The following is a 23066-nucleotide window of genomic DNA, read 5'->3' as shown; positions in this document are numbered from 1 at the left end:
TCAATGTGACTGAAACACTAAGGAGTGCTCTGCTGGACTCCCTTGACAAGAGCCCTAGGTAGGCCGCGATGTGTTCTGACAGAGAGACGTAAGGAACCCTGCCGAGAGCCAGCGGAATAAACCACGGCTGACTGCTGTCTGTTCTGTAGATACAGAGGAGATCAAACCCAGAGAGCAGAGCGGAGTGGAGAGCTTTCATAACGACGGAAACAATCCACAAGCCCCGCTGTCGGTAAGTAACGACGCGTCCTCGGCGCGCTGCAGCCTATTAAGATGGAAATACATCTGCGCTTTCTCTGCTTCACCGAGGTTTCATCTTCACAGTGGAGATGAAGAAGATTGTCACAAAAGAGAAGGGGGAAAAAAATTACAACCCATCTGGCACACTGCAGCAAATGATCAGATCAAGCAGAAATGAAAGCAATTACAGTAAAACCCAGGATGCCACTTACAGAGAGATTTCTTCAGTGAGAGGAAAATCTGGTCAGCCACAAATGAGGCTTTTATTGGGATTTGGGATTGTTTTAGGATCAGGGATGGAGGAACATTTTAGCAAACCTGAATAAATGAGTCAATGAGGGTGGGAATCAATAAGGATGACCAAAGTTTACAATTTGCTATCCGGGTGGTTTTTGAGCAAGAAGTTAACGTGTGAAATGTGTGAACGCGATGTTTACAGTTTAAAAATAAAATCTCATATTTTTTAAATACCAAATGCCATTTCAAGCATTTGTTTTCTCTTCCTTCTTTTCTTTTCTAAAAAAATAAACTATACATGAGAAAAATTGGTTTTTGTTTCAGTCAATCCTCCTAAGAGTCGACCAGAGTTCAAAGTTCAACTAAAGACAAGCTATGAAATATTCTTCTAAAACAAGATGGCGGGCCCAGGTGAGCTGACATCACTCGTCCCAAGAATCTAAACTTCATAAACAGACAATTCTATCGATAAAATTGATCTGTCACCCACCCAACAACCAAATTAAACAAAAACAAGCCATAAAACAGGTGAATAGCAGCTGAACCTAAAGGCAATTAGAAAAAAATAAACTGTTGCTTTGGACTGGCATGTCTTGGCTTCTGGTGCTCCAACAGGACAAAGGCGACAAAAAACCTAAAAATTTTGAATTTTACAAAAATTTTATCTCCAGTCCAAACGAGAAATCCTGAACAGATGTTCATATGTGAGAATGGCCTAGTCAAATCCAGCCAAGAGCTAATTGAAAATCTGTGACAAGACTTGTACAATTGAAACCAGAAGTTTGAATTTATTTCTCTGTGTGTGAACTTAAATCAGATCAAACTTCTCTAGTTTCAGGTCAGTTCAAATCACCAAAATTATTTCTATTTGCTAAAAGCCAGAAAACTGAGAATATGTTATTACATTTTTTTGTATATGTATATCCTATATATATATATATATATATATATATATATATATATATATATATCTATACAAAAAAAAATCCCCGCATCATAGCTTCCATAGCTTACATTTGCGGTGGTAAAAGCTTCCCTGTTTTTCCTCCAAATGTCTTGCAGGTCATTAAGCTCAAACAACTCCACTTTGGTTTTAGTTTTAGCTCACAATGCATTAAAAAGTATTTACATCTTATGTAATTTCATGTTTGAATAAATCCTTTTCTTTTGTTTTTGTTCATGCAGTAATCAAAAAAACATGCCATTCCTCTCTGCTCCTGTATTATTCTAGAAGGATTACTGGTGTTATGAGATGGATGCCGCCTAACCTCAATATGCAAATGCCTACTGGCTCCTACAGAGAACGGCATGCTGGGAAACTCCCTGGTGTTGGGTTCCTCTGGAGGAGCAGGGTTGTGGTAAGAGCAAGACTGAATTAAAAATAAATGGTAATATGAAGATTCAAATGTCTCACACATTTGAATCTTCACCAACAGAGCAATTTCTTTTCTAATAAAGGAGTAGATAATTGTTCAGTCAGTATGAAACATTAGCAAAAATCATCTAATTATTTTTGTTTTGTTAGAGCAAAATTATGTCCTGCTTCAGATCAAATGTATGCAGTTAGCAGCAGGGGGAAACACAGACCTGGCGCCTCATCCACAATATGTTGTTTTCCTGCACATACTTTTATCAGACTTTTGGGGGGAGAAGAAAAAAACATTTAATCATCTTTTTCTAAAAGTAATTTTATTTACTTGAGGCAAATTTAAATGCAATTAGGTAAATGCGCTCCATCACACGAGCCAGCGAATCTTTAATCTACAAGATACAAGGTTTTTCCTCCTGTACTACGGTGCTCTCAGAGGAGATGTTTAAACACTTAGATAGATTTATTACAGGGTTTTTTTTGTTTTGTTTTTTTCAGAACTGATGCTATCCGGTGGGAAATCAGAGGCTTATTGGTGCGCGCCTCAGCTCTGTTTCACGTTTTCCAAACAAGTTTTTGCTTTGCCGTGGCTCCGGGCGACGCAACCCTCCACGTAACTTCCTGGAAGCAGATCGCCAGCGTGCCAGGGGGGACGGGGGGGGGACTAACCTGCGCCACCCTGATGAAATGGGAGACGACAGCTGCTCTCTGCTGGGCGGTGGGCTTGCTGAGCACCATGAGCTGGATCCACTGGGAGACGCTGTTGAAGAGCGTGATGAAGCGCTCCAGGATGGGGTTGTCCACCGTGCAGCCGTGCATCACGAAGCTGTGGTAGTCCTGAAACTAAGCAAAGAGGCAGGATGTCACTGAAAATGTTCCACTGCAAGGAGAGATCCAAACAGCAGTTATCATATTGGAAATGATGATGTGATGATTAAAATTTCGTATCGTAGTAAATGATACAACTTGGCACCAAAAGTTATGATCCAAAATTATTTGATGTGTGAAATTAACAGAATGATGAAGCAAAGCAAAACCAAATGATGTCAAACACAGCATAACTGATATGTGTGTTATAAAAATATTTTGCATGAGAATGTTCAAATGACTGTCCTTTGAGCACATTTTCTAACCACACTTTTTCCTTCCACTTAACTTTCTATAAATATGCTTGGATACAGAATTCTGTCAACAGCCAGCTTTTCCAGTAGTAACGTTCTGTGGCTTCTGCTCAACAGCTGTGTTTCCATCCACTATACAATTGCACAATTTGACATATTTTAAAATAAGATTGCTTATATGTAACTTGCAGGAAATTTCGGGGAAAAAAAAAATGTTTTCCAATAAAAAGTTTTAGTACTAGGAAAAGGTGTTTTTGGTTTATTTCACAAAACTACAACGGAAACACTTTTTACGCATCTCAAGAGTCACATTATCAACAACCAAATGTTGCCAATGGTGCAAACCACGAAGAAGAAGATGTCAGGAAGTAGCAGGAGGATGCTGATGTTTGATGACGATATTTTTTAATGACTAGTTGCGTGAACAAACTTATTTATCTGAGATATTAACTGCGTTTCTTAGAATGAGAGAATATTTAAAGCCTCACTAAACCTTTGCAGGTGTTTTGAGTTAACTATCTGATTAGGGTGTGACATCATGCTTTTCTAATATTTCCCTTTTTCACAATATTCAAACTCAAGGGGGTCAAATATGCTTTCAGGTAGGGCTGGTTTGGTTGATTCGGATAGTTTTTTGTTTTGTATTTACACATGATATCTTTGTTTATGATCTTATATATTAAAATGTGATTTAAAAAAGCAAAAGAAATCATTAAGGGAGCATATACTTATTCTCTGCACTGTTCAGAACTGGACTGCATTGAAATGAATCTGATTGGTTGGAACTGAATTTGTTTCCAATGTGACTTTCTATGAAGAGATATGATTTTATTATGGTTTCTATAAGTAAGCATCTCATCTCCTCTTGTCTTCCAGAAATACAACCAAAAAATAAAAAATTAATAAAAAATCAACGTTCTCTAAAATTAACTAAAAATACACACCGCGCTATGAAAGCTGACATCAGTCTTTATTGCTTAGCAACCAACCACGGTTAACCTGTGGCACTGATTTAAAAGCTGTGAACAAGTTGACTCTGAAGCACTAACCAGAATCTTGCAGAAGGATTTGTACTCCAGGAAGGTCAGGTGCTCTGCCAGCTCAGATGAATCAAGGTGGTCGAACAGCAGAGACATTTTCCTCTTTTTAGACACAGATGGGACACGCTGAGTCACCTGCCGCTTCCATTTATACGACGGCCTGTGAGCAGAGACACGGAACAGATTATTTTTCTTTATAGATGTTATTTTTAAACAGCGTCATAAAAGTCATGGGGACCCAGGTTTACAGCCACTGGAAAATGTGATATTACCGTCTCCCTCAGAAAGCCACACAGATCCAGCTTTAATTGGAGAATTTGGTTTGTTTTTTTAACCTCCAAAAATCAAAAATCAGCTACATCTCTTTAAATGGAGGTTAAAATGGATTCATACTTGAGTTTATCGTTAAAGAACCGAAACAAGCCGCTGACCCTTCACGGTTCAGCAATGTCAATTAAACACAATGCTGACACCTGTGGAGACAGACTCCCAGCCCCACTGCCAACGATATGCAGCACTTAGCAGCCAGCTCACTCACACGCTGTCCAGGTCGATGAGCTGACTCTGTCTCTCGTTGCCTTCGGTGGTCAGGAGGTCTTTAAAGTCTTTGATCTGCTCCTCCAGCTCGGGGTTCAGATTGAACTCAGCAGGGAACTCAGAGATCCAGTACCTGGAAGAAAGGCCGCAGGAAGAACAGCAGACGGATGAAGCTGTACTGGATGCTGAAAATAGTCTAAGTTTGTGCAGCTTGAAATGTTTCATAAATCTATCTTTCTGGATCGTTACTTTTGCTGCTAGGTGAAAATAGAAAAGTTTGATGCAGTGCAAGAGGCGCTCCATGTTAAATTTAACATGGAGTGTGTTGTGAAAGTGTTCACAATCCATTTTTCACATTAAAACCACAGTTTAGTGTAAAAATTGTCAACTGGAAGAAACATGATAAAAACAGAGCTGGGCTGTCACTTATTACTGAGAAGTTAATTGTGCTAATGCTAAAGCACTACGCTAACATAAGTGGTAGCTAATACTAAAACATTACACAAACATGATATTTAGTGGATGCTAATGCTAAAGTGATAGAACAACCCTGCATTTAAAGGATGCTAAAACGTGCTAATACGGTATTTACTGGAAGCAAATACTAAAGCAAAGAAACAACATGGCATTCAGTGGAAGTTAATGCTAAAATGCGCTAACTTCAATTCAACTTATATCTGCCTTTGAAAGACCACAACCCTCATGCACCAATTAAATTTTGACATTATAGTTTACACTTTCGATAATATCCTCAGATATTGTGTTTATATCATCTTCTCTATGGTCTGTGTTTTATTTTATTCCTGTACATTTTATGCTTTGGAAGCAAAAAATCTGAGAAAATGTGAGAAAAGGAAACAGAAGTGCAGCATAAGCAGAATATAAATGTCTAACTACTTTAAAAATTGTTAACAGTCGTTACCAAAAACCTCAACACAGATGTCTAATAGTGCTTTAGAATTTCTGCAGAAAAAATCATTTAGGGGAAGCTAAGTGTGCTAAGCATTTTCAAAGTTAGCAAAAGCATCAAACAACAAATTAGCTCTGCTATTAGCGAATTAGGGGATTGGTGGAAATGTGCTCACAACTGTAAAAAAAATAATAAATGTACAAATAAAAATCTGAAATGTGTGGAGTGCTGTTTCAGTTAGTCTTTTTTACTCCCTCTAAAGTTTCCCAAATATTACTTATTGATTCTATTGACCAATACTCAGTGCATCCAGAGAGCAGAAAACAGAAAAAACTGAATATTTAGTTTTAATACTTCTTACACAGAAATCAGAATCTGCAAAAAAAAAAAAAGAGATATCAGTAGATTAGAAAATTTATAAGTTCTGTGATTGGAGATTGGACCCTTAATCTCTAATCAGATTTAGAATATTTGAGCTGATCTTCAATAAAATCCATCCACCGTTCAGCTTGTCTTTTATAAAATTGCTCTAGAACGCATCAATGTTTATACTTGTAACATGACAAAATGTGTAAAAGTTCAAAGGGTGTGAATATGTGAAACACTGTGAGGCAAAAATGAGAACGAGGAGGCTAATTAAAGAACGAGCATGAGAAGAAAGTAAATGACAGCTTTGACAAACAAGACAAAAAAAAGACAACATGAGATCATTATCAGACAGAGAGGAGAGATCATTACTTGACAAGGTGGCATATTCTCGTTCGACGTTCCTCGGTGCAGCTCTCCTCTCGGGATCTTGTTAAGTTAAGGTGTAAAAATCTGTTTCGGGTTAAATACACAAGGACAGAAGAAACTAAGGCTTTTAGTTGAACGTATGTTTAAATCCTAAAATGAGGTTTGGAATTAACAGCTCTGTGTATTTGTAGGCAGACACCAGAAGGGAAAACATTAAATGTACGCAGATGTCAAAGGATACTGAAGCACAAGCTTCCTGGCCATGTCGGTGGAAGGGATGTACCAGGGATGCATCATGAGGAACATGCGGACCAGGGAAGCATCCTTCAAAGTGCCTTTCTCATCTTGAAAAACAAATCAGGTTTAGTCAGAATGTGCCAGCTACCAACAGCCTGTACTTACTGCCAATAAAAGCCACATGAGTAATTTTTTTTCTGATGAGGTGAATGACGAACCGAAGGCTTGGATGCAGGCCTCCACCAGCTCATCCACCGTGGCAGACTGCTCTGATAGAATGGACTCCATGGTTCCCTCCATTCTCTGTGCTCACCTCGCTTCCTCCAGTCTGGTTGAAATCTTGTGGTGCTCACTGAAAGGAGAAGGATCAGAAAGTGAGCAAAAGACTCAGACCGTCTGAAGTCAACACAACCGGAAAACACCTTTACATCAGCTGTGACTGGAATAGTTCCACTTCCTGTGAGGAGTTTAAAAATGGGCGTAAGTGTCTTGCTAACTTTGCATTTTAAATGATTTAGTTGCTTCCGAACATGAGCTGACGTGTGGCAGACGATGCTGTGTTTTAAGGTTGAAAAGCTTTACTTCAGTGTCCAAACAGAGCAAAAAGGGGACAGTGGCTGATTTTCATGCCTCTGTGATGATAGATAAGAGCAGCTTCACATGCAAGTATCAACCGATCTGCCAAAATTACAGAAACCACGACTGATCAATCGATGCATCCTAACTTTTAGTCCATGTCGACAGTGACACGGATTATGAGCCAATACAAACATCGCCTACTTAAGAAGTGCTTACTCTGCGTTTTTGTTTGAAACGATGTATGAAAATGACAATAATGGTCAATAAATGTTATATCATGACAACTGCAACAGTCAATTCATCATAGCATTTCAGGAGAATAAGAATTTGATTCATTTTTGTTTTGTTTTAAATAAAAGTTATAGGTTACATTATGCATATTACATTACACAAAGTGTTTAATTTAAAGATCATGCTGATTGTAGTCAACCTAGATTTTCTTTTTCATCATGAAGACATCCTTACTCGTCTCCCTGAACTCCAACCTGCTAGATCAGGTGTGGGCTGTGAAGGTGATGAATAGATCATCAACTTGTCTCAGCCTACCAACCACTGCTCTCAAACGGTCCGCTGTGACTGTGGTTCAATTCAATTCTGAAATATTCCACACACTGATAACCCAATTATGATTACAGTAAATAGATTGAGCGGCTTTAATAAATAGCCAATGAATCTTTTTACATAACCACATTACGCACATGCATTCATTCTGAATGAGATATGTTGATATGAGGCAACAGTCTAAACCATCCTTCCATGCAGTTCCACAATCAAGACGTGTCATCGCCCCTTTAAAATACCAGCATATTTTTAAGCTTTCTAAATGAAATGCATAAAATACATTAAAATGCAGTGTTTATATTAGTAATCTTTTCTGTTGACATAAAAATGTTGTCAAGCATAAGATGATTAGAAGACAATTTATGAACATGCCTCTGTGACTCAGGCAACATGAGCTTGGGTTTTTTCCCTGCCACTGCGGAGGATCGTGGAGAAGGAAACACTGGCGGACCCACAGAGAGCCTGACACTGAGGGAGGCCAGGCTGTGGATGGCCCTTCAGGAAAGCTAATCACTCTTACACGCATTGCACCAAGCACACAGCAGATAATCATCTCCTCTGTGAAAAGGTTAAATAATTGTTCTGCCTTACAGCGTAGCTAAACCACGCACTGGGGAAGCAGTGCATTACCTCACTTCTCATACCATTTTATCTTCGCTCATCTTGACTGATGTCTATTTGTGTCAACTGTAATCTGGGTAACTGTTTAACCACAGAGCACACTGCCTTGAGCTTTTTGACATTCTGTCCCCTAACACAAACACTCTCACACACTCAGACACACAATTCTTCAATTTATTTAGGGAATTTAGAGGAGTTTTCACACCTGATAGTCCGGTAGACTCATATCCATTGGGGACCAAAACTGTAACATTTGTTACATTTTCAGGTGTTTTGCTTTGCTTTTAAACTGGACTGTGTCAGTTGAACCAAACTCCTTGAAAAGCCTGATCCTCCACCCCTCGCCTTTGGTGGCGCTGTACCAAGAACCACTGAAGGAAGCAACATGAAAACCTCTGAAGAAGACACTGAGCGCAAATTCCTTCTTCAGGAAACGCAAAACAGAAATGGAGTAGCATCAGATTTTGGCAGTTACAGGATTTCATTTTCATCTCTGTCAGAAAACTTCAAACCATTTCTCCCACTAGTTGTTTTGGTTGTATTTACCCAGAATCCCCTGCAATCTAGTCTGCTTCCTCCTTTTTTAGCTCACTCCAGTCTAGGTTTGTAGGAGGACAGAGTTTGCTTTTTTGGTCCGCATCAGAGTTTGATTGTGATGTCACACCCTCCCAAATGAATTACAGTTCACTTCAAGTGGACTAAACAGGCCTGGTGTGAATGCACCCAATGTGATAAAGCAGTACATAAAACTGTTTTCGAAATAAAATCTGACATGTACATTGTATTCAATATTCATCTCACTTCACCTTGATGACTCAAAATAAAACTTCTTCGAACCAATGGACATAACAGTACAATCCAGCTGTGTGTAATTTATGTCAGTTGTGCTGGCTATTCTGATTCTGGCCCCTGAGGTTTGTTAGAGACCATCATCATTCCCACTGAGCAGTACAGCACAGGTTGCTGGGGTTCGGTACACTGTTTCATGGTCCAACGTTTTCAGGATAATGTTTCCACCTCCAGTTGGACTCTCACTAGGCAGAAAGGGTTAAACCCAACACCTGACATTATGTCACACTAGTGACGAGAAACGTGACTTGCCAGTTTGACGTAATGTAGGTGTTCGCGCGACAAAAGTACATTACAAACTAGCATGTCTTGTGCTTGTCACAAATAACGATGCTTTCAAAAGTTGCAAGATGACAGCTCTCTGGGAGTGGACTTGGCAAGGAGGCCTTCCAACTGCAAAGACTTGGAGCTAGTCAACAATGTCAAAAGGTCAAAATGCCAGTGGAAACGTGGTGGTCAGCAATATTAAGGAGAGTTAGATTCTAAAATGCCAACAAGAAATTTCGTCATTCAATATTGAGGAGGATTTAAACATGCTGTACTTCTGAAGTACAGCATGGCTTAATCTAGGCCATGAATGCCAAAGACCAATCAGAGGGAATTGTGCTTCAACACACCTGAATCAGATCTCTGAATTCCCTCATCAGTTGTCCTTCAGCTCTGCAGAGGTCTTGTATCGAGACATTCATTTGATTCAGGCATGTTGGAAGGTATGCATCTCAAGGCTGGAGGATAGTAGCTCTAAAGGATTGTGGCTTTGCTGGTCAGCCGATATAAGAGGCTAACGATATCCACTGTTCCAAATGAAAGAATACAGCTACAAAAATGTACAAATGAATATGTGCTTACACAAGTTGACTGACTTTATGACTGAACTTTGGATACAGACATGACAAGCTATGTGCAAGGCTGATAGAAAACCACAGCACAATCAGCAGGAAACCAACATTCAGTCTGCGGACGTGGAACTTAACTGATATCATAGTCTTACCAACATGCCTAAAAAAAGAAATGCCTGCTGCATTTTTTGCTCTCAATTCGATTATATTGACTCAAAATGCTTGTCGGAGTAAAATTCACTTCCAAATTATCTCGGCTGTTGTCCTGTCTTTGATGCAGATTACATCACTGTCCACTGGCACAGACCAATGTGAGAGAAACCCCCTTGGACTCGTTTTCTGTAAAGTGGCAAAGTTTAGCAACAAAACCACCAACACCACGCCCCTGCGGCCGCAGCTCTTAACGGACGGCCTGTCGACGGTGAGGCTTGGTGAGCATGAGAAGGGTGTGATAAGTGTGTGTACACATCAATTGTGCCTGACACAATGAAGGCTTTCACTGCGCTGCCTCTGCCGCAACACGGTGGGTGGACACGCTCAATTACAGGCCTCCGCAAGCTGCCACGGCCGCGCTCGTGTGCGCGGGGACGCTCGGAGGAGAAAACAGAGAAAAAGAGGGAAGTGTGACCTGAAAGCTTCAGCGTCTCTGCATCACGCTCATCAAAGGGAGAGAGAGACGACGGAAACCACTGTTAAGATAAAAACAGAGAGCTAAACTAGTCAGCTGCAGATGTGTGATTTTGTACCCAGTTACAGAAAAGATTACACTGTAAGAAAACTAGAAACTAGAAACAAGAGCTGCCCACAGGAAGCATGTTTGAGCTATAGAGCTGTGCTCCACTGAAGAATGAAACCTCACAATAAAAATACCACCGGCTGTGTTAGCCAACCATTATCTGAGCTCCAAGATCTAATCTTACCAGTACTGAACAAATTCAGGGCTTCTTCTATTTTTAATTGAACATTGTATTTATTACAGAAAAACAGCTTTCCAGACCAACCCGGCTCTACATGACAATATTTAAACCTCAACAAGTGCCATCAAACAAAACGTGACTGAATCTTTTACATCACCATGGAGGAATCTGCTGTGAAGAATTGTTTTAATTTAGCTGATTAATGGAACCTTTAAGTTCCTCCCACAGCATCTCAGTTCAGACTTTGAATAGGCAACTGCAAAACTTTCACTTTCAGAACTAGAATTGCATACGCCAATGGATTCACAAGCTTGGTCAAACATGTTAAAACAACACAACTCTAATTTGTTCACTCAGTGCAATTGGGAGTACAGCAACCAATGTAAAGCAAATGAAACAAACTGGCAACAATACGGCGACTACCATGAGTAGCAAAACAAAACAAAATGGAGGAAGCATCAACAGTTCAGCCAACAAACTTGAAGGCAGATATCTGGAAATATTTTTGGATATACTAAACAGGAAGTCAGCAGTGAACTGGATAATAAGAGTCGAATGGTGAAATAATGTGGAAGCAAACCATCATTTCTAGACTGGCTGATTGGCTGATTTTGAGGCCATTATTGTTTGTCCACACATTACAAAAGAAGTGCCATATACTGAATTTTATAGGTGAAGTTTTGGTGGCTTAAAAATATTTAAATTATTGCATTTTTGTATTGGTAAGGTCATGTTAAATAAAAAGCACATGATTAAATTGACGGCATCAGGTTCGATTCTTAATGTAAGTAAACTTTTCTAGTTTCTTTTTTTTTTTTTTAACGACTATTTTTTTTCCCAAACTAAATCTTTAAAACTTTCTACTACTACTGAAACTACTGTTTCTACTACTCAGTTAGTGTCTACTATTTGAAGCTTTAGTTCTGTCTTCAATATCCAAGTAAGGCTGATACTACATGATAACCTTAACTGACTCGAAAATCAAACTGAATTGAAAATCAATCGAAGTGAATCGTGAATCGAATCGATTTGGGAATTCCAAATTGATACCCAGCACTAGTAGTTCCTAATTGGTTTGGATGGATTCCTCCCCCCATCATGAAATAAAAACATTTAAAAGCTAAACTGAGGAAATCTGGTCAGAAGGCAGCATTGTGTAACTGACAGCGCTGTCTGAACAGAGACGGAGGAAAGTGATGTGTGCTCAGCCATAATCATCATTAAAGATGCGGGGAAATCTAGATCTGAAAGGTTAGGGCACTTCAGTGACGAAATGAGCCGACTTCAGAACAGCGTGTTCTCGTGGCTGTGGAAGCATTTGAAGCGTAGGACTCTTCTCTCAATAGCTGTGATAGTGCAGACACACAGGGACCAAGGCTGCTTTTATCGGAAGCAGTCTGACACGGCGGCACAGCCTGTGCCCGTTGTGGTGATGATGCCATCTCGCCGTTCCGTGCAAGAACATCATCCATCACCGAACTGACAGCAGCGCTTTATCACAACCAGGAGAACAATTCTCCCAAAGTTCTCAGGAGGCTTTACTCTGACTTATTCTTTGACAGTTTTTCCCCTTTTTATGTTCTGTAATTTTGCTTTTGTTTCCACAAAAAGAGCGTGTGAAGGTGGAGCAGGCGACGAGGGGCTTTGGTGTCATCCACGGTTGCCTGGTGACAGCAGCCCAGGGCCATCGATCAGGCAGATTAAGGGGTGGAATGGGGAGCAGCGGGGATGGCTGCCTGGTCAATCCACAGCACACTGCTGCCTCACTGGACAATGAAAATGTCACATCCTCTGGCTGGACACAGACAGATACACTCTGACCGTAGCCTTTGTCATTTCGGCTGTTTCAGAGGAACTCTTTCAGTTCTTCTGTCTACTTTCATCATCCAGAAACCTGTGACTTCTACCATCTGTTCTCCAGATACAGTTATTTGCTGCTCACAATTGTTTGCTTAGATTTTTTTAAAAGCTATGCGCAATACATCAACATATTGGCTGCATCCATCAAACTGTGCCATAACGTGCTGAATTGTTTTGCGACATATTTCCTCTGCCTATATCTCATATCTTCTATGTTATACGGTGATGTGTTATTTTGTTTAATGTTTTATTTTTAATCAATCCGTATCGTATCACTTTGCTATGTACTGCATTGAATCATATTACACCAAACTGTCTTTTATTATATTGCAATGCATCCCATGTTTTCATTCAATTAGGGCATTGACATCGGTATCAGCCAATATCAGTCATTTTTTAACACATTGGTAAGTAAAATTAAGTAAAATTGGGCCGATATTAACAATCGATGTTTAGTTCCATCTTGTTGCTGTGTTTCAACAGGCACAGGGGGCAGTCGATGTTTAGTCATGTGACAGTGATGTGACAGGATTGTGAGGTATTCAACTGAAGGTGAGAAGCAATATTGTCATTGTGGTTGTTGTTTTTATTTAACAGTGTCATAATGGTGGAGAAATGTATACAATATCTGTAAATATCAGCCCTAACTCCAAATATTGATATCGGCCCATATATGCATATCATTGCATTCCTATTCTTCTATTTATTTAATCATTTAAAAACCCATGGGCTTTTAAAAGTATTCAAACGAGTTCAGTGTTTCACATTTTTATATCATTTTACAAGGCTTTACGCTTGTTTGTATGATACACCAGCAGAAGGTGATACACCAACTGTACATTGGTCAGGTGTAGCTTGGTTTTCAGCTGCAGACAGAACCGCCTCCTGCTGCTATTAAGTCTGCAGCTATTTACAGTAGGTCAATAACTATGCTGCTTTACCCATTTAGAGAGAGAAATAGTTGGCTATTTTTACATCTGTGGATGCAATTTTTCAGTTGGATTTAGGTCTGAACTTTGACTGGGCCATTCTAACACATCGACAGTCGAGCTCTAGCAGGATTCCTTCCAGGATTGTCATGTATTTGGCACCATCCACCTTCCCAAAAACTCTGACCAGCTTCTTGTCAGTGCTGAAGAAAAGCATCCCTGCAGCTTGATGCTGCCACCAACCACTAGACATTATGAGAATGGTATTTTCAGAGTAATATGCAAAAACAATTATGTATGCTAAAAGGTTCTAATTTGACCTCATTTGAACACAGTAGCTTCTTCCTCATGTTTGCTCTCTCCCCATGCAGGTCATGTGGAAAACTTCAAATGCAACATTTTTATGATTTACTTCTTGCCGCTCTTCAACAAAGACATGGACAACGGTTGTCCTCTTAGTAGATTCCTGTGAATTTCTGCAGTTCCTCCACAGTTACCATGGGCTGTTCAGCTGCATCTCTGATTATCGCTCCCCTTGTGTTCCAAATAAATGTACCCTAATTATCAGTTAGGTTTGTTCTGAGGTCAACTGGTTGCACCACATTTGATTTAGGGGTATCATTACTTCAGTTATGCTCCACTTTGTAGCGGTCTGCCATATCAAGTCTCAATTAAACCCTTTGAAGTCTGTGGCTGTAGTGTGATAAAACATCAAAATGTTGAAGAAATACTTTTGGAAGTTATTGTCCTGTCCTAATAGCAAACTGCAACGTAGAAGTTTGATATTAAAAAAAGGCAAGAGAGTATAAATCATTCCATTACTGTGTGAAGAACAAAACTCCAGCTCTGACTAATGACATGACAGTCACAAACACGCAAACGATTCTATCTGTCTTGGTATTGGTTTTTCCATAATGAGCTTATTTCCACACTTGTACATCCCCTGAACAAAGTACAGCCTCCATGCAGTCATTAATGAATTCGTTTTGATTTCTCTCCCTGGTGTTAGGTTTTACCAACACTGACATATGCTTTTGTGAATAATGGTTTTGAGCCAAATAGCAGATGTGTATAAATAAGATCTTAAATGAGTCATACTCCTGGTAATATTCCTGGTCTTCCAAATGTGAGGGTGTGATGTGGTTTATTAATACTCAGAAATTGGATATAAACCCAGCACAAACAATAACAGAAACGAAAGCATTGTTTGTGAGTAAATGGATCAAATGACCTTGCTAGGTTTTTGGCATTTCTTATGAAGTTTGCTAACAATTATGTACAAATTAGCCACATCCAAACTGAGGTTTACTGGGGTTAGTCCCTGAGCTAAGAAGAACTAGACCTGGAAATAAAAAATCAGTGAATCCTAAAAATGCTTATAACTGCCTTTTTTAAAACCTTTTTTAAACCGTTAACATACTTTAATATGCCTTAATATGCACAATGGAAACCATCTTAGCACTGCAACAAAAGCTAGAACTCATAATATTCCTAATTCATTAGCACTTAGCTTCCCAAGATGGATTTTCCTTTGATATGCTGAAAAGAATCTGTGAATAGGCGAGATTTCTGTGAATAATTTGGCTTTAAATTCTACAGAAACACGAGAATCGTCAAATACTGAACCCCAAACAGCTGTGGGCCCAGGGTATGTCAGGCAGTAGAAGTGACTTGAAAACTGTTGTGAAGTTTTCACTTGACAAAAATCAGGTGAACAATATAAACTGCAAATTCACAGTCTGATGTGTAAATCATGTTTGCTAGGAGACACGTCTGATCACACTCCTCTACCAAACATCTGTTTAAAGTTAGCCAGGTAGATTCAGGCTTCCAGCAGTGGCTTCACTCCACATCTAGACACTTTTAGAGTTTTTTTATTTTATTTATTTTATTCTGTGACTAGCTCTGAGCTTTATTAGCTTGATTGTTCAATTCTTGACTGTATGTTGTTTTCTTTACAACTTTGCAATATTCTAGTTTTATTATGCAAAGCACCTTCAAGCGTTTAGCTGACGAAAAGTGCTATACAAATCAACTGCTGGCTAGTTCTGCTCATTTTTAACTGTATAAAGGTTTAATTTTCAGAACCAGAACTTTTTAAAGCACCTGCTGTCACATGATAATAATAAAGTATAGCTGAACAGTTCAAACCTGATGAAAATGTTGCTGACGGGTAACTTCAACAAGGATATGAACCATTTCTGGAATCAAATATAACTGGGACGATGAGTTCACAGTAATTCTGAGTTGGGGACATTATCTCATCCTCTTGTCCTAATCGAGTGAATAAGCTATACAAGCACCGCATTTATCAGAGCACATAGGCAGACTGGACTTATCTCTGGCCTAACACCCTCCAGTTAGTCTCAGGAAGTTGTAGTGAGAAGCTACATGACGGCACAGATAGAGTTGTCCAGAAAAGACCACAGAGCAGCAGAAGGCATGGATCTATTTACAGACTGCAAGGTACTGAGAGCAGGAAGAGAAATATTTCCTTTTCCCTGGACACGCAGAGTACAACGCTGGTGGGGGATCACCGGCTGCAAACACAGATTAGCAGCTGCCGTTCTTCCTCAGGGAAGGGAGGAGGGAAAGAGAAGGACGGAGAGAGCTTCAGCTTATTCCAACATGGAAAACGGTTGGCTGAAGAGGAAGAGAAAAGAAACCCAAAGGCTTCGGAATGATAAAAACCCTAGAAGATGATGAAAAGCTACTCAAATGTGTTTGTTAAACAAATCATTTTCAATAAATTTGGAATAACAGAAGGAAATGGTGGAGAATAACATTTAATAAGGTCCTGCTGGGACGTGACAGCTGGGAGCTGCACGCTCTAAAACAACAACGATAAAAAAAAAAAGAAAACAAAACTGAAAAGTCACGCCACATGTTTCACATCTGGCACACTGTAATATTTCTCATCTCTGTGCTGTGACTTTACATGACGCGTGGGGGAGGGACAGCAGCACGTTCTGGTAGAGAAGCCAACAGTGCATCTTTGTGTCACAGCACTTTGTTTTCAGGGCCTTCCTGCTCAAATGTCTGTCCGTTAAAACAGATGTGGGGAGTTTTTGCTTCGTGACAAATACCGGAAGGGTGTGTGAGTTCATGAAATGTGGAGGGTGTATGCGCCTCTGTGCATTTAAAAACCAAACATAAAAAAGAAGTTAAACTTAGTTCACGCGTTATTCTAAATTGATGTCAAGACTTTTTGACTGTGAGATAAGGCCTGGTGGCATATTGGGCAACGGAGCAAACATGAGACATGGCGTCTTGCAACACAGCCAGTCTTCTCGGTGAACCCTACGCTGCTCAATCTCAGAACTCGCCTCCTCCGTGCCTCTGCAACGCCTCACTGTGGAATCTCACTTCCTGTTGTGACACAGGCTTTCTTCTAACACTGAAGATTTTAAAGTCTAAAGTAGCACAGTCAATGTTGAAAGATTAAGAATCAGTCTTATATGTTGGTCTGATATTTAAAAGTAATTGACCCCCTTATAGATGTCTTCCATTGTCCGACAAAGATAGCCTGACCAAATACACAAATTACTTTTCAATTGATGATTGTATTTATTAAGGTATCCAAATCAGTCTGACCCTGTGTGAGAAAGAATTATAATGTCCTTAAATCGTGTGGCAACTTGCAAAGTGTTTCTTATACGATTATAGAGTAATTTAGACCAACTCTTCTTTGCAGAATTGTTTTAGTTCAGTGTTTTAGCAGTGTTTCCATCCAATTGTCATGCGAATTCTGAACAAACTTTTAAAAAGTTGTAAAAAAATAATAAGAGGGAAAAAAAGTGAATTAATTTCCTTCTACTTCTTTGCGTTAAATTCAACCAGTCTGCAATTTTGCCAGATGCTGATGTAACAGGAAGTTGAGGTTGCTAGCTCTGTGCATGGACCACGCATTTCAGAAGAATGCAGAGATGGTTCAGGAATGTGCTGCTGTTGGCCAATTTATAGTTGTTATTGGTGATGTTACACGCTGCGCAGAGACCTAGAGCAAAAAATTTTATTCTATTCACTCTAACAGCAGAAACAGCAGATCAGTCATGTGATGTCAGAACCTAAATGTGTTTCCATCTTCTCTCAACTTTTTCTGAAAAGCCAAAACCATCCCCAGCGATTCCATCAACCTTTTCTAATGCACATAAAGAACGTTGATGGTCACATGGCTACTGGAGGATATCTGACCAACGGTTTCTTTAGAGTCATACTACAGTATCTCGGTTAGATTAAGCCCCATCTTTAGCTAAGCCACTCCGATACCTTTGTTTAGTATTTTAGAGCAAATGAAGGCGGAAATGTTGGTGTTCTTTGGATCATTCTCCTTGAGCTTAAAGGTCACAAACTAAAGGCCGGACATTCTCTTTTAGAATTTTGTGTGAGCAGAATTCATGGTTCCATCATTTCCAGCAAGTTGTCTTGTCCTAGGTACACTTTTCTCTTAATGAATTGGTGTGTTTGTTTTAACCTGATGAAACTGGATAAAAATCTTCTTTTTCTAGCCTACAGAATAATTTCCTTAAAGCCTTTGTGTTCTTTTTGGTCAGCCATGCTTTTGGCTTTGGAACAATGTTGTAGATGATGTCCAGTCTTTTTTTCTTCATTGTTCAATCATAACTAAGAGAAGTGCTTTAGATGTTGCTCTGGGTTCTTTTGTGATCTCCTGGATAAGATGTCAATGTGCTCTTGGGGAAGTTACAATATTCCGGCCACACCTGGGAAAGTTTGTCAATGTTCTGTGTTTTCCAATTGTAGCTATCAGCTCTAACTGTTGGTTGGAAACTTGAAGCCTTAGAAATACTCTTTCCAGATGGATAGATGCCAGTGATCTGCCTTCTTCATGGAAACAAATGGGCATATTTAAGTTATATATTGATTCTACAAGTCTGGCAGTAATCGGGTCGCAGAGTGGCCAAACTAAAAAAGATTTAAGAAGATGGGAAATAACTTGTTCACAGGCCAAGGTTGTTTAAAAGGTTTGTTCTCTTTAACTCATCATTTAAACACAGCTTTTTGCATTTGATCATGCTATTCTCTGATTTTAAAATGTATTTGAAAGGAGGCACTGCACAGTAGATCTGGTGCAGGATTAGGTACAGGCAAATCATCCAGTCACTCTCACACACTCTTTTCTTCTTAGGAATCCCTGTGGTTTTCAGGGCAATCACAAAAACATGTGCATTTTGAGGCTAACCTGTTGAAAGTGAGATTTCATCAGTTTCACTTCCTGCTGCCTGTCAGGGTTCTCTGCAACAATCACTCTGGACTTGTTCAGAAGTGAACCCTGCACATTTCTCATTCAGCGGGTCCGGGTTCAGTTACGGATCCTTCCTGTTTGTGTATTCATCCCCTAAAAACGCCTCGCAGCCCTTGATTGGGGCCACAAATCCCTCCGTTTCCTGTACACATAATGCACTACTGATTCGGCAGACTTCCATGAAATATGGAGAAGGCTGCAGGCGGGCGGTGCAGTCGTGCAGAGTCAGAAGAGAATTTCATTGTGATTGTTGGTGCAAGGCCCACTTCGGCTTTCGGTTCCCTTTGTGAAAGTGGACGCCCAACACCTGTAGCACAGATCGGTGCCAGTCAGCTGAAACTTTAACCAAGCCCCATCTAATAGCCACCATCGCAGTAATTAACTGCCTGGAGTAATTACTTGCTTGACTTAGTTAAGTTAATTGTGTTTAACTCTGACTGATTAAATTTACGCATCGGTTTGATTTAGGTTTGTTGGAGCCTGAAACTATCCCGTCTCCACTGTCTCCCGTTAATGCTGAATCAGCTCCAGAGAGGAGAAAAGACAAGCATACAGCACCTTCAAACTGGGGGTGCAACAATAGATTGATTTTCTTAATTTTGGGAAATTGCCGATCAACTGATGCTTACCTGAGAATCCGACCTCATCAACCCATCTGCACAAGTCTGAAAATCATTCACTGCCCCGTCCAGCAGGTCATGTCTTCATGTGTGTGGTTAAGAAAAGTCTCCCCACTGTTGCCAATTTAGCAACTTTGTTGCTATATTTTAGCGACTTCACAGACAAAACAATTGGTTTCAACCAGTCAGATATTTTAAAGATTGGTGATCGACCACAAAACTGCAATTGGTGGACCTCTACTTTGAACTCTTTGAACTTTTCTCAAACTTCTTTATTTTACTGTGATTTTAAGGCATAAACTTTGACTGGATCATTCCAGCATGAACAGCGTGATGCTTCCACCTCCATATTTTATAACATGGCTGATGCGTTGAGAGTATTGCGCCATCTTAGTTCTAGTGTTTTTCATGCAGACCACATTGCTCCTTTTTTGGTCTTTTCTGACCAGAGAACCTGCTGTCCCCTGCCTGGCCTGTGGCAAACAGGAAGCAGGACTTACTGTGGCATTTTTATTTGTAAATGTCCAAGGTCAGATATGTGGTGTTGCTATGTCAACAGATTCATCCACCTGAATTGTAGACAACTTCCACTCTCCAAAGTTACCATGGGATAAACTCCTCTTGCCTGGTTTGTTGTCTTAGACAGACGGCTATTTCTTGGTACATTTATAGTGCAGTTCTCTATTTATTCAGACTGAAGGATTTGAGATTTTCAATGCTTGGGGAACTGTAAATAAACAATCACTGTATTTTCACTCCGGTGTCCGCTGATTGATTCTGCATGTGGGTTAAAAGACTTTCTCAGAACATGACACATGGCTCATTTTTGAGATTTTTATTTACAAAAAAAATAATAATAATACTATTTTTTCTCTCCTACATAGTTTTGTACTACTTTCATTTCTATCACATAAAGTTCCCCAGAAATTCAATAAGGTTTCTGGTTGTGGCATGACAACATGAGGAAAAACTTAAGGGATGTGAATATAAGTCACTGTATCTGACCTACGCTCCCATCCCACGGTGACGCCACATTAAAAAACAAAAAAGGAGAACTCTGACTCTACATACAAGACATCACAAAGTTCCCCTGTGATGTTTGATTCTCAGTACGGCTGTTGTTCTGCCAACATGGTGGGAGTCAAACTAAATCTGACTGCAGCTCTTCCTACGCTTGTACATTCTTATTTCTGCAACAAAAATCTATTCTCCAAAAAAATCAACTCAATAGCAAGAGGAGAGGCTCAGATTCAGGTGTATTGATTGCTGGAAATGAAGGGCACAGTTCCAGGACCGGAAACAATTGGGTTAGCAATTAAAAAGCCAGCAGCCAGCCGCAGCTCGCAGCCGGAGCGTCGATCCCACCGATGACCAACATCCAGCCCACATGTCTGAGCGCGCTGCTGTCTGTCTGCTCTCTGGGATGGCTTTACTGCTGTGTGGATCGATTTCTGCCTCGCTCCTTTCTCTTCACCTCCTCGTTCCAAATCTGTTTCTAGTGGTCGGCCGCCATGCAGAGACAGGCTTCCACGATGGAAACCAATTATGGCTGGATTTCCTGATAAGTGCAACACTGCGGAAGGTTGAGGAGGAGAGAGAGGAGGATGAGGCTGGGAAGCTATGCTAAATATCAGGGGTGGCTGCTTCAGAGGCCGTCAGTAATTGCTCTGCGGCAGCAGAGGCGAGCCAGCAGGAACGGAGATGCAGAGTTTTTGCTTTGTGAATCTCCTCCCCGCATTCTGCCGGCCGACTGAGTCCCTGCGAACCCGACCTTTTTGAAGCAGCCCGTATCTTTCAAGTCAAGGACCACTTGAGGGCTGGGGATGCGTGAGATCACAGAGGCCACGGGCGGCTCTGAGGTGACGGCCTATCAGACGAGGCCGGCGCGTGAGGGAACGGGTTTGCTTCCTGCTCTGCTGACTTGTCGGTGTGTGAGTGGGCAGGCAGCGTCTGATGGTTAATGCGGCGCGGCGGCTTCATTTGCATCCTCTGAATCAGACGCTGGCCTGGATGAACGGGCGCACAAAAGCGAGTCTGTTCCGAAATTCTAAATAGGCGCGGATAATCAGCAGCTGCACTGGAAATAACAAAGTGACTTTTCCGCCTCGCAGGAGGAAGAGACTACAGCTGTCGTCATGGTAATGATGAGAGCCTGGCCCTATGCCGTACGGATGTCAGGACTGGTTAAAAACATCTGGTCACCAACAGGTAGAATTATGTGAACACAACCTCCAGTAATCAAAGTTTGGCATTAGGAATGCACCGGGCCAATACCGATAACCAATATTGCAGTTATGGCCAATAACCTACATATACCAATATTATATATATTTCCCAAATCTTTTGACACTGAAAAAACAACCAATTGCTGACACTGCTTCTCTCCTTCCGTTCAACACAGCCTAATCTTACACTGCATCACTATCACATGACCAAACAAATACCACATGATCACTCAAGGGTCCACTGATTTATCAACACCACTTTCCTTCATTTAGAAAGGAAATGAAGGAAAGTGGTGATCGACCGATGCGTTCATGTGAAGCCGATCTTATCCACTGATCTTATCTACCTCAGCAAAGGTCTAAATATCATCCACTGGCCTCTTCTGCTCTCCCATGAGGTTTGACTATTTTATTGTTTAAGATCCTAAAACAATTTCTAAGTTCAGTTTATTTACTTCATTTGTAACATTTGATCAAAACTATTAAGTCTGTCTAATTTCTAAAAGACAAAGTAAAAATGATTCATGTGTTTTTAGGCTACACACAGCAATATTCAAAACTTTCTTTACATTGTTAAACGCTGATTACTTCTCAGCTTTGTCAGCTTACTTCTTTTCATAAAGGTATTTGGGCTATAATTTTTAATTTTTTTATTTATTTTTATTTTTATTTTTTTGCAAAATTTGCTTACATTTTACTGATGAATAATATTTTGCACTCACACATGTGTAGCTGGTTCCATATTGCAACAATGTGTGGTCACACCACAGAGCTAACCATCTGGAACCAGTGCAGTGAAAGCAGACGGTAGACATGTGCCACATACAGCTTCACACCTGAGGCTCAACAGATCTGCAATCAGCCTGAGCTGCCAGTCTGCATTGGTCAAGTCACGTTTTATATTGGTTCAAGCCATTCTGAAGCCCATGAACCCAAGCAAAGTTTTAGTTCTCCGTTATTGTTACAGTGATAAAGTTCAGTTAGACGTCAGATTGTTTGATGTATAAAAAAATCTATAGAAGTTAATTTAAAAAAATATATTTAAGATATAAACCAGTATTTTAAATTTGTTTCAAAAGGTTGCCAGGAGATATCTCAGACTTATATTAATCAAGTATCTTCAAAAATCGAATCTGAAGAAGCCTCTGGCTGAAGACATGTTAGCGGGTTACGCTAACGTCTTACTGCCTGCTAACAGCTCCAGGTGGTAAAAACATGATGTAACAGGAACATGTGCTGGATGACCCCAACTCTGCTAAACCATTTTTTTTTTCATTTGAATTGTGTTGTTGTCTGATCAGAGGCAAAAAAAAAAACAAAAAAAAAAAAAAAAAAAAAAAAAAAAGGGGAAAAAGAAAAAAAATTTTTAAAAAGAAT

The 23066-nt window shown here is 40.1% G+C and overlaps 1 protein-coding gene across 4 annotated transcripts in view; it reads right to left on the bottom strand.

The window, feature by feature from the left end:
• The window catches only part of LOC106947368 (RAS guanyl-releasing protein 2), a 63679-nt gene that overhangs the window by 35382 nt on the left and 5231 nt on the right, over positions 1–23066 (bottom strand). For all 4 annotated transcript variants that reach the window (XM_015032306.1, XM_015032335.1, XM_015032325.1 and 1 more), the window contains exons 2-7: positions 6645–6778; positions 6431–6533; positions 6193–6249; positions 4546–4677; positions 4017–4167; positions 2516–2689 (exon numbers count right to left, since the gene is read on the bottom strand). In XM_015032306.1, coding sequence (XP_014887792.1) covers positions 2516–2689; positions 4017–4167; positions 4546–4677; positions 6193–6249; positions 6431–6533; positions 6645–6726 — 699 coding nt within the window. In that variant the 5' untranslated portion in view covers positions 6727–6778. The remainder of the gene's footprint in view (positions 1–2515; positions 2690–4016; positions 4168–4545; positions 4678–6192; positions 6250–6430; positions 6534–6644; positions 6779–23066) is intronic.

The sequence above is a fragment of the Poecilia latipinna genome, unplaced genomic scaffold (assembly GCF_001443285.1).
Source record: "Poecilia latipinna isolate Pla-1442-1.1 unplaced genomic scaffold, P_latipinna-1.0 Scaffold14, whole genome shotgun sequence".
NCBI lineage: Eukaryota > Metazoa > Chordata > Actinopteri > Cyprinodontiformes > Poeciliidae > Poecilia > Poecilia latipinna.
The sequence above is the reverse complement of the archived record's forward strand: the minus strand, read 5'-3'. Positions and strand labels throughout refer to the sequence as shown.